We start from the raw sequence: 12,238 nt of genomic DNA, 5'->3' as shown, positions 1-12,238 counted from the left end.
ATGCTCTAAGCTATAACATGATTAGTGAAAATCGAAATCTCATCACAATTCCAAACACCAAAAACACACTCCCCCCTCCAGTTTTTGCAACTGATTCGATCGAATCAAAAAAACACTGTGAGCGATGTTAAGAGCTTCATCGATTCACCTTTCCCCCTTCGTTTGCCTTTTACCGAAGCCTATTTCTGCTCTTCTTCCTGCTCTCATTCTTCCATCCTCGCCGCTGCCGATTTCTCACCGGAGAACCGCGCACTCTTCGCCCATTGATCACCACAATTCTGTTCACTATTTCAGCTCTAATAAGTTCCTTCGATTTCCAGGAATGTCCGCTCCTGTCAGCCATCTGAATGCGACAGGTCTGTCAACGCCCTTAATTAGCGGCCCGCTATATTTTCTTATGAAATTGAGTAGTAATTGATTTAATTTGAAGCTCTGGCGCTCTATTTGTCAATTTTAGTTGCCGAAACTGCTTGGAATTGTGAATTGGATTGATTTGATTCCTAGAATTGGCTGTATTGTGTTGAACCCTTGTAAAATCCTGTCCATGAAATGATTTTTGAGCTGTATTTCCGTTTTGATTGAGAATTTTCACTTGAATTGGATATGGTTCTGTTTGTGTATCATCTCCAGCTTCATTCAGCACCTCGAGCAGCTCTGAGGCTGGAAGAGAGATTTTAGTTCAGCACTTGCTTGTCAAAGAAGATGACCAGAAGCTTTTGCTTGAGCTGCAGAAAAGAGTTGCTGAGGGTTAGTTCCTGTATTTCTATTGACAAAACAACGTTACACCAATTAGCTACATAATTTCATTTCAAGTATTGATTATAGATTATGGAAAAGCGAAGCTTTCTTATGATGTCCCCTATGTTTTCACTGCCCAGTCCCCCAAAACCTCCTTTGCTTGCAAATCTACTTCTAATATTAGGAAACATACGCAATACCAGTACTTACTATGTATATATGGGGTGCTATTTTTAGATTCTGAGTACTACATTCGAAATGCAAGCTTTTCGCATGATATCACTGCTTTGATTTCTTTTTGTGTTTGAATGCTAGAAATTGAAAAGCTTAAAAGATTTCTTCATTTTTCATGTGTTATTTGGGTTAAAAAAATCACTTGTTACGTTCAGGAGAGGACTTGAGTGATTTGGCTGTAGAACACTCGATATGCCCATCAAAAGAGGAAGGAGGTATGCTCGGTTGGGTGACAAAGGGGCAGATGGTAAGCTGTTTATGTTTGTATGTGCATGTATGTGTGGTTACCAGAAGAATGGTGAAAATGGTTTCATGAAAGATGACTAAACTGACATTTTCTGTTACTGACTCATGAAATATGCGATAAACTTTGATGCTGTATTATCAATCAAGGTAGTTTAAAATCAGGCCATGTCTGGTAAAAAGAGCCACTTTTGCAATATCTCGACTTGTACGTTGTAGATTGCTCCAGTCAACCTAGCTTTATACTCTTTGTTCATATTGACAGTATCTCTTTTATTTTGGCTGTCTTATATTTCTTCTTGGTGAGATATATCAGGTGCCAGAGTTTGAGGAGGCTGCATTCAATGCTCCTTTGAATAAAATTGTGAGGTGCAAAACTAAATTCGGGTGGCATTTATTGCAAGTATTGTCTGAAAGGTAATGTTTACACTCTAAATATAATCGAAACTTATGTTTGCAAGAGTTGGATATGTCAATTTCTGAAAAACAATTCACTCTCTTAACTTCTAGAGAGGAATCATTGCTTGAAGACATTCAGCCTAGTGAACTCCACAAGAAAATGCAAGATCCATCTTTTCTCGAAGAGGCACAGCTGATTGACGTCAGAGAACCAGATGAAGTGTATGTGTATAATATTCCTCATCCTACATTTCAAATAACACCAGTAAACTATAATAAAGATAAGTACGTATATCTTTAAACATGCTTAACAACAACATATTGATGCAAGCCTTTACTGTTTATTTATCATTCATTTATCAATAAAAAAGGAAGAAAACGTTACTGATGTAATCTCAAACGTATTTTACAAATCTTACACCAGCATCATATTTATAAAGATGAATATAATCTCAAATGTATGTTAGATGATGTCATTAGATACTTGAAACTGCGTAGTTAAATGGAGGATTATTATTCCAAACTTCCAGTAGTATAAGAGTGAAATATATACTCCTACTAATTACTAGTCTTGGGACATTTCTATCAATAACAGGGCCATAGCCTCGTTGCCGGGTTTCAAAGTTCTTCCACTTCGCCAGTTTGGAAGTTGGGGACCAGAAGTTGCAACAAAGTTTGACCCAGAAAAGGATACCTATGTTATGGTAAGCACATCATGTTAGCCCATAGCTATAAATGCAATTTTCTCATGTAATGAAAACTATCTTAACAGTGCATGTTATTGCTTGAAAAACCCTTAAAGTGAATGATTTCTGTATTTGTGAATTTTGCTGCCATTCGTTTTGTTACTACATGGGTCCTACAACTCTCTAAAAAATAAAAAAAATGTTCTGGTGATTTATATGTCATTCTCCCTCCGCCCATAACCAATAGTCATGTTTTTCTATTTTTGGTCGTCCACAAAAACTAGTCATCTAGTACTACTTTTTTGTAAGTTTGTCTCTCTAATGAGGTGGGCCTCATTCTCCACTAATAATACTCTAACCACTTTTTCTCTATATCTCTCTTCACTTTACTATACTTTTTTTGTTAAAACTCGTGTCGGCTTCTGTTTGGACTTTTAAGGTGGGCGCTGGTATCTACTCTTGCCTTTATGGAAGCTTAAGGCTCATGAACATCTATGTTTTGGTGACTGTTCTCAATAGGTGTATGAATCTTCAATTCAAGTATTTGCATGTTCGCACTCTGCTTCTGGATAGTTTCTCTCTTTCTCCAATCTCCTCATATTTGTACATCTTTGCACTTTTGAGTTATTATTAACAAAAACAAATCACCTCTAATGTAGTGCCATCATGGTGTGCGGTCAATGCAAGTTGCTCAATGGTTGCAGACACAGGTAACCCCTATGTCTCTACTTACCTTAAGCTACAAAATCTGGAGTGATTAAGATGTTGGATTGTTTCTTATCATCCCAGTTTTGATGCAACGATTAGAATTATGGTTGGTTCATGATTAGATGTGGTTTGAACTGACAGGGTTTCAAGAGAGTATTCAATGTGACCGGAGGCATTCACAGATATGCTGTGAAAGTGGACTCATCCATTCCCACCTACTGACCACTCACTTCGCTTCATTATGGATTTATTTCATAGGCTGTCAACTACTGAGAAATATAACAGTGAAGCTTAAATTTTGATTGTGACTAAAATCTTTATTCGTATGTGGCATCGTTCGTTCATTCGTTCAATACATTGAAAAACGAGGGGTAGGGGTGAGTTTTGCACCTCCCCTAAAGAGGCTCATTCTGCTCAAATTTGAAGGGCTTGATCTATAATCTATATCTATAACTATCTAAAAACATAGTTCTTGACTTCCTATTTTGGCGCCAACTTTAATAAAATGTGGACTATTGCATATTTACTAATTTCATCTATTTACACATGCTCTTGGCTCTTTATCCCATAGTCAGATGATTGTCAATGAAACTATGAAAGGCTGACAATAAACATTTGTGCAATACATAATTGGTAGGGCACACCATATAAGTCCAAACAGAAACATATAGGCGGGCGAGTGAGGCAATCTTTATAACTTAGTACCATACATTTGAGAAGAAACCTTTTTAAATTTTTATAATTTTGGAAATCTAAATGATCTATAAATTTTATTTTTTTTTCGAAAAAAAGTATCGATAACGGTTTCCTATTTATTCTCGTGATGATTTGAAATCCTAACTTATTGGATTGAGAAAAACGTTTTATCAACTGAGCTGCGCTTTATCATCTTCTTATTTTAGTAGTATGTTCTTGTAAATTAACAATAAGCTTGATTTTTGTAATTAAAAATTGAAGATAATTTGTGATAGAAATATCTAGGAATAAATAGAATATATAAGAAAAAAGTAGAGGATTTTTATAAGCTTATTTTCTTTAGTTTTTATTTTCAATGGTAAAGTGATATGCTCCCTCCATCCCACTAAGTAACACATTTTCCTTTTAAGAATATCTTACTCTAATTTAGACATTTCTAAAAATATTTAGATCACTCTCTCTACTTTTTTATCCTTTCTCTTACTCTATTCTTTTTCACTTCACTCACAATACTCTATTCTTTTCACTTTACTCACAAAACAATCGGTGACAGACGCAATAACTTTCAATTCTCCAAGTTACTTAATAATAATTGCATTACTTTATTCTTTTTCACTTTACTCACAAAACAATTAGACTAAGCAATTAGACTTTATCCTTTTTCACTTTACTCAAGGATTTCAACATACTTTATTCTAGTCCAAATGACTTGACTCAACTCTCTCAAGCACATGGCCGAAGTCTCAGCCACTTGCGCCAATAAAGCTATATGTATTTTTTGTGAACATAAAATATATATGGACAAAGTTATAAAACTTGGGGTTCCATGGACCCAAAGGCTCCATGTAGCTCCACAAGTGAAAACAATCTATACTATCATTCAAAGTGGAAGGACCTCGAGAGGGGGCGCGTATAGGGTGTGGATCAAGTTATATGGAAGATAACCGAACCGGTTGGATCAGTTAGCAAATGTCGTTGCCACTTGATCAATGCAATCTCGCCCTCACTCGTTTCCTACCAAAGTAATTTATAAACTCCCAATTTTGCACTACTTTAACAGTAAAGCGGCAAGTTCGGGGTCGACCCCACAGAGAAGCTAGTGTATCAAGTGTGTGAGTAGTGAACAGGGGGTTGGCTGCTGCCACGCTTTAACTTTGGAAGTTTTTACCTACTGATTTTACTCTAGACATAAATTAACTTACTAACTTGATCAAGGAAATTTTAACTACTAGGTCAAGTGAATTTCAGACTGGAATGAAAATTAACTACGTGAAACAGTAAACACCACGATGAAACGAAAGCAACTTTGATTAAAACTAAACTCAGAACAGTACCGTGAAATTTAAACTAAGCTAACACTTCAGAAAATACGAAAGCAAGTAAAACCGAGGAGATTCTCGGCGGGAAACTTAAGAATACACCGACAGATATCAAGTATTCTGCAGCTAGGCTTGCACACGGTTCAGGAATCGCCGGTTTCGGTTCACGGTTCATGAAATGCATGAACCGGAACCGGCCCGCCTAGGGTCCCGGCGGTTTCGGTTCAAAACCGCCGGTTTTCGGCCTGAACCGGCGGTTCGGCCAAAATTTTTTTTTTGCAATTTTCAATTAAATTATGACTCCAGCGTGTAATATTTATTCAACTTAAAATTAAATTACATTTCACTTTCGAAAGTTGTATCATCATATACAGTGTTCCCCTTTTTCTTAGGTGAGTTTTGGTGATGAGACAACTATTTTATTTTGCATTAATTGTATTTGTTTATGCATGAAATATGCGTAAATAAAATTAAAAAAAGTACGATGAAAGTTGCAATTTTATTGAAATTACACGTTTACAAGTTACAACAATTACAATCCAAGCCCCTTGGCCTAGCGGTAAAGGGTGCTGGATACCGCGTCCATCCTGGAGGTCTCGAGTTCGAACCCTGGGTGGCGTAATTTGTGTTTCCTCCTTGTTATAGGAGTTGATTTGTAATTTCCTCCTTCATATATGATATAAATATATGAAGTTAATTTAAAAAAAAAAGTTACAACAATTACAAATCGAAAAATTTAAATACAAGTTACAACAATTACAACTTTACAAGTTACAACAATTACAAATCGAGACTACTAGTCAACAACGAAGCTAATTAAAAATGACAAAAAAGACTTAGAAGTTCTTATTAAAAAAATTATAAGTATATATACTGTTAATCGGCGAAGGAGATCTTTCTACATAACTAAATTAAGGACACCTTTAGCAATTCAACTTTAAATATTGAGTTTAGTCTAACAATCAACAATTATAGTAGAATTGTCAAAAGTTTCCCGGATTTAGCCGTATAGAGAAATCTACTTCATCGACTAGAGTATATACAAATACAATTATGTAATTGTATATGCATATTTTTAAAATAGAAACAAATGGGAAAAAAAGAAATAAAGGAAAAAGGACTTGAACTCAACTTAAATTTTAAATTTAAGTTGAGATGCCTACGTATCCCCAATGCTCATTTGCATTAGGGAATCAAAGCCCACGTAGTTCTCTTACCTTACTTACCTATTTGGCTTGGCCGGCGGCGGTTTACGGTTGGCCTACGATTCATCCCCGGTGAATTCATCTTGTGATCCCTCCTGACGATCATCCCAATCATTTTCTTATTCTCTGACGTCGGCTTTGGCCCAATGATCAAGTAACATCACGGCTTCCATATTTTTCGCCGAGAGCTTACTTCTTGATTCATCCAACACACGCGAGCCAACACTAAAAGTGGACTCGACAGCGACAGTGGAAGCCGGAACAGAGAAAATCTCCTTGGCCATTGACGCAAGGATGGGAAAATCTTTCTCGTGGGTTCTCCACCAATCGAGGACGTCGATTTGGGCGGGAGGAGTAGGACCTTCATCACCAAATGAAAAGAGTGAATCGAAATATAAATCCAATTCACTTACCATACCTGAGCTCCTTCCGCCGGTGCTGTAGCTGTATAGGTCGGCTAGTTGGGACGCGGCGTCGGGGTCATCATAATCGGCTTGAAATGCAAAGCCATAGTTGTTGTGGAGGAGGGGAGGCTCTTCTGACTTGGTGGGTGTTGTTATACTTGGTTTCATATTCGGTGTAGAGAGCGCGCAAGTTATACTCGAAGGTTTGTTGGACAATGAACCGGTTCGGGAGGGTTATTTGAAAGGTTTCTGAGAGGTCTACTCCAAATTCGTCACTGGTATCGGATTGGATTGCTTGAAGGGGGCCAAGGTCAATTGAACTCAAATTGTTATAATAAAACTCCAAAATCCTAGAGGTACCGACTAATTTCCATTTTGGATCCAATACCTTTGCAATCAAAAACACGGTTAGAACCTCACTGAAATACTTGAGCCATTTTTCAATCATGTAATATAAGACACACATTAGCTTAGGGGAAGATGAAGCATTTTTCATTGCAGTTTTAAAACCAAGTGATATGTACATGCAATGCTCTAAAACACGAACAGCAGTGCAGTAATAAACACCCGACAATTCAACAGTGGCATTTTTAAATTTTTTAAACAATTTAAATAAAGCCACACTGTGTTCCCAACAACTATAATTTCTCGACGACTTCCATAATTTTTAAACAATTTAAATAAATACTCGGGACACCTCTTTCATAATTTCTCGACGACTAGGTCACCTTGATTTTGAGGGACGACTAGTACTTTGATCTTGAGCAATACCCTTGCCCCGATCACCACTGCCCGATCCACCACGAGAAGAAGACATATTGAATTATTGATAAATGAAAGTAAAGTAGTATGGATGAAATATGTATGGAGTATGAAATAAGTGGTAAAGTACGAGCACAATAACAAATATAGTAGTGAGAGTGTGAGTCGAGCGAGACTAGTGCGTATTAGAATGTAGAAACTAGTAAACAACTTGAGCAATTAGAGAGAATGAGGAGAGAATAGAGAAATGGAGATTGAGAGAAGGAAATCCTTGTTAACACAAGAATGAGGTGAGTAGAAATGAGGGGGAAGTGGGGTATTTATAGGAGTAAAATAGGAAGAAAAAAAATTCAAATTTTGAATTCGGCGTAAACCGGCGGTTCGGTCCACGGTTTTGCACCCAAAACTGCCGGTTTCTGACCGCTTTTGCAGGCCTACGCACTGCAGCCTATGCCCTACGCTTGAAAAGTTGCCGGAACCGGCAGAAACCGGCTAAAACCGCTGGTTTTCTGAACTGTTCCTGAAACCCTACAAACCCCATGCCGGAAAATTACCCGTTTGAACCGTTTGAACTGTTGAACCTCCGGTTCAAACTGGCAAATCGCCGGTTCACGGTTCACGAAACCTTCGACCCTGAACCGGCCCGTTGAAACCTGCAAACCGCCGGACGGTTCAAACCACCGGTTCCGGTTAATGAACCGGCGGGCCTGAACCGGCGGTTAACCACCGGGACGGTTCGGTTTGTGCACGCCTATCTGCAACGCTCCTTCGATCACCCTTTCTAACTAAGCATTACTTTATCTAAGCTATCTAGAGAACTGAACTAGACTAGAGAGCTAAACTAAACTAAACTAAAGACGGAAAGTAAATGATCAGATCTCTTTAATGTGGTGGCACATCCTCTATTTATAGGCACGACCTCCAGCTGGATAACGATCTTGGCAGGGAATATTCTCACACGCTGAGTGTGAGCGACTCATCGATTGCTACGTGCTCTCCTTCTAGAATGACGACGCTTTTCAGTAACAGATTCATGACTCAGCTCCGTCCTTACGTCTCATATATCAGCACGTGTCCCCTTCTAGAACGTTATCCTTGCTAACAGAATGATGCGCACCATCCAGCTCATTGCCTCGTGTGTCCTTCTTCTGGAAGCCTGTGGTCCCCTCCTTGCCTGCTTGGTTACTCCCCTTGATCAACTCCCCTGATTTTTGGCCTCTTTTCGCCTATTGTACTTGCTTGATCAGTTTGGCCTTGTTGCCTTGGTCAAGCGGCATTCCTGCACATTTAACACTTGCTTTGCGCGATGAACCGATCAAGTAGCGTACATTTTACCCCTAAACCGATGCATGAAATGAGCCTTATCAAAAAGCTCAGTTTTTTTCGGGGGAATTTTAAGGGATTTCCCCCTGTTTTCAAACTTTACTTTTGGGGGGAAATTTGCAAATGCCATCCGCTAACTCACACTTCCATGTTTTGACCAATAGTTTAAATGACAACACACTCTTTATCCATTAAATCATGTGGTTAAAAGCCTTTTACTTAGTTGTAAAGTTGATTACATCACATCATTTGCATATATACACATCATTTGTATGTATATGCAGCATAAACCAATTGCATAGTGAGGATTTTCCCCCCAAAAAAAAGAGGAGGTTTTCCCTCCTAAAAAATTGAATGTTTTCCCCCCAAAACAATCGTTGGTTTCCCCTCCCAAAATAAGTGATGGTCCCCCCCAAAGCAGGGTTTCCCACCTTTAAAAAAAAGTTGGTCTATAAATAATAGTTGCAATCACACACAAGATAATCATTTTCTCTCTCTAATTAACTACAAGTTCTTCGTTGTTAGTCTCTCTTATTTTTCTTTTACTACTACTTTGTTTTGTAGGTATTGAAGGTGAAATTTATTTAATTTTTTTTTTGATATTTTACTTTTTAGCTTTAAAATGCTAAGAGCATCTCCAATGGTTATAGGTCAACCATAGGCTAGCCACAAACTCCTCATGCCACATCATTAGCATTAAAAACTCCTCCTGCCACATCATTAGGGCAAACAACTGGACAAGCAATAGGCTAGCAATAGGCTAGCCACAATAAACAAAATTATAAAAAAATAAATAATTAACAATCACACAAAATACGGAATTAAATTTACGACACAGATACGAGAAAATTCAATAATAATATTTAAATTAAAAAAGTACATTAATTAAAAAAATTACATTAATTAAAAAAAATCTAACGACGTGCAGTCCTCCGCGCCCACAACTCTTCAATTAAATCCTTTTGGAGTTGAATATGAGCATCCACTTGGCGCATGTCGTCTTGTGCCTTGAGGCGACCGACTTCATCGTGAGGTACCCCCTTCGTACGTTGGGGGCGGCCACGCCGTGGCTTGGGCTGGCTTCATTAGCATCGTCATTCGCCCAACTAGTCAGTTGTATACCTTCATCTTCGACAATCATGTTGTGCAGGATAATACATGCGTACATTATATCAGCAATGCAGTCGACATGCCACAAACGCGTTGGACCCCTAATTGCCGCCCATCGAGACTGGAGCACACCAAATGCGCGCTCCATGAATTTCTATGTGATTGAGTTAAATATGTGGAATTAATTGTTGTGAGTTATGTGGAATAATACGAATTATGTTCCAATATGTGAATTAAATTAAATGTGATCATGCATATTTTTCTAGCCATTTTATTTGATATTTTTCGGTCCTCCTAATTATTTGAAATAGTATTTTCTTTCTTGGATTTAATTAATTATTTTGGGGCAATTATCCAAATTAAATCCAAACCAAATTATCCCTATGTTATTCTACATAATTTCCGACCCCTTGCCCATTTCTTGGTTTTTCGAAATCTCCTATTAATTAGGAGAATAAATTATTTTGTAGATTTAATTGATACCTTACTTATTTCCTTCCTTGAATTAAAAATCCAATTAAATCTCTCCATATCCTATTTTAATTAGGATTTGACTCTTTCCTTCTTTAAGACCTCATAAATTTCCCCCCCTTATGCCTTTCAATTACCTTGTGGGATTAATTTAATTGTTACCTATTTTATGGGAGCCTTTTCCACAAGAAATTACCAAATTTAAATCCTATTCCTATTTAATTTGGGGATTTAAATATTTCCTTTGACTACTCCCTATTTTACACGTCCCCCTTCCTACTTGGAGAATTCTTGAATTATTTTGTTACCTTATTTATGGAATGCTCAATATCTTTTTACCCATTTTTGTGAGTATATTTCTCTCCAAGTAATACCATAATTTTCAAAAAATCCCCCCCACACTACACGCCTATTTCTTTTAATTGTGGACCTTATTCATTGACCTCTATTTTATTCTTCTACAATTTGAATTGTTTAATTAAGTGTGAGAATAATTATTGAATATAAATTAAGAAAATCCTAACCCTAATCTTCACTCCACACGCCTCCCTCTCTTCCTCTCATCTCCCACACGTTTTTCTCCTCCCCCTCTCTGTCAAGTGCTCCAAATCAATCCTTCATTGTTACTTCGATTTGGAGTTGGAAACTCAAGATCCGTTGATGAATCGCACCAATTGTCTTTTCTACCGATTGTTTTCAAGAGAAATGTATAATTTTTGATCCACCTTTCCCCTTCTTATCATTGATTCCATGATTCTTGAACCCCTCGTGCATATAGTGAGTGGAGAATCGTAAATCTAAGAACTTATTGGTTGGGAAGGATGGTTGCACATGAATGGTTGTGTGTGCGCGCCTGTATGTACGTGTGTGTGGATGAATCGTTGTGAATGTTATGTGCGAATAGGAAAGCATGGTTGTAATCTCGTTTTTGAAGCATGACTATGTGTTGGAAGCATGAATATGTATGTGTGAATGTATGATAGACAAACTAGGGTCTATGAATGTTGAGCATGAAAACTGTTGTGTTCGGACAGTAGATTCCGACGAGTTTTTGACCAATCAAACGATCTTATTTCGACATGAATTTTTAACTGGATGAAGTTTCAGATGTCTTCTGTGTGGTGTCGTTGTTCGACCCGGCTACCCCAAAATATGCATGCCAAATCCACAGCCGGTAATAAGCTACGGCCTCGAAGATCATCGTGGGATTCTTTCCCTTGTAGCCGCTCGTGTAGAACCCTTTCCAGGCAGCAGGGCATTTCTTCCACTCCCAATGCATACAATCTATGCTGCCCAACATCCCGGGGAACCCATGCTTCTCCCTGTGCATCTGCATCAGATCCTGGCACTCTTCAGGGGTAGGGCTTCGAAGATACTGATCACAGAATATTTCAATGACGCCCTGACAGAAATACTTTAGACAATCCAGGGCAGTCGTCTCACCGATGTGGAGGTACTCGTCCCACATGTCTGCCGCGCCTCCGTAGGCCAACTGCCTGATTGCCGCAGTGCACTTTTGTATAGGTGTGTGGCCGGGTCTGCCAGCCGCATCGTACCTGAGCCGGAAACACAAATATCGACGCTCCAAAGCATCAACGATACGCATAAACACTGCCCTACGCATCCTAAACCGCCGCCTGAAAAGAGGCGCCCCAAACCGCGGCTCCTCCGCAAAGTAGTCTTCATATAGCCGCTGATGTGCAGCTACGTGATCCCGATCAATCACTGCTCGTCGGTGGACAACAGGTGGAGGTCGAGGTACCGCCGGCTGCAAGGCCCTTTGTATCAACCGGTTTATCTCGCGGGACGTATAGGCCTCCAACTCTTCGTTCATTTGCCGTTCGTACTCCTCAGCATCACCACCACTACCACCACTACTACCACCCGCGTTACTCATTTCACGTTGTTGCTCTTGTACAAAAATTAAGATGAAGAGAAAA

The 12,238-nt window shown here is 38.6% G+C and overlaps 1 protein-coding gene across 3 annotated transcripts; it reads left to right on the top strand.

Annotated features, from left to right (window-relative positions):
- Positions 1-32: 32 nt before the first annotated feature.
- Positions 33-3,361, top strand: LOC121752498 (rhodanese-like/PpiC domain-containing protein 12, chloroplastic). 3 transcript variants are annotated; one of them, XM_042147603.1, is made up of 9 exons: positions 33-356; positions 631-747; positions 1,128-1,219; positions 1,532-1,632; positions 1,726-1,836; positions 2,210-2,318; positions 2,740-2,819; positions 2,960-3,010; positions 3,150-3,361. In XM_042147603.1, the coding sequence occupies exons 1-9, from the start codon at positions 125-127 to the stop codon at positions 3,172-3,174; spliced, it is 918 nt and encodes a 305-aa protein (XP_042003537.1). In that variant the 5' UTR covers positions 33-124; the 3' UTR covers positions 3,175-3,361. The 3 variants fall into 3 exon arrangements, with proteins under 3 accessions (XP_042003537.1, XP_042003536.1, XP_042003538.1); XM_042147602.1 differs by having other exon boundaries at positions 2,740-2,850; XM_042147604.1 differs by lacking the exon at positions 2,740-2,819.
- The last annotated feature ends 8,877 nt before the right edge of the window (positions 3,362-12,238 follow it).

Source organism: Salvia splendens, chromosome 10, assembly GCF_004379255.2.
Source record: "Salvia splendens isolate huo1 chromosome 10, SspV2, whole genome shotgun sequence".
Classification (NCBI taxonomy): Eukaryota; Viridiplantae; Streptophyta; class Magnoliopsida; order Lamiales; family Lamiaceae; genus Salvia; species Salvia splendens.
The sequence above is the reverse complement of the archived record's forward strand: the minus strand, read 5'-3'. Positions and strand labels throughout refer to the sequence as shown.

Coding starts and splice junctions, on each gene's coding strand:
- LOC121752498 (XM_042147602.1), top strand. CDS start 125: ATGTTAAGAGCTTCATCGATTCACCTTTCCCCCTTCGTTTGCCTTTTA. Junction 2,319..2,739: donor AAAAGGATACCTATGTTATG/GTAAGCACATCA, acceptor TGGACTTTTAAG/GTGGGCGCTGGTATCTACTC. Junction 3,011..3,149: donor CTCAATGGTTGCAGACACAG/GTAACCCCTATG, acceptor TTGAACTGACAG/GGTTTCAAGAGAGTATTCAA.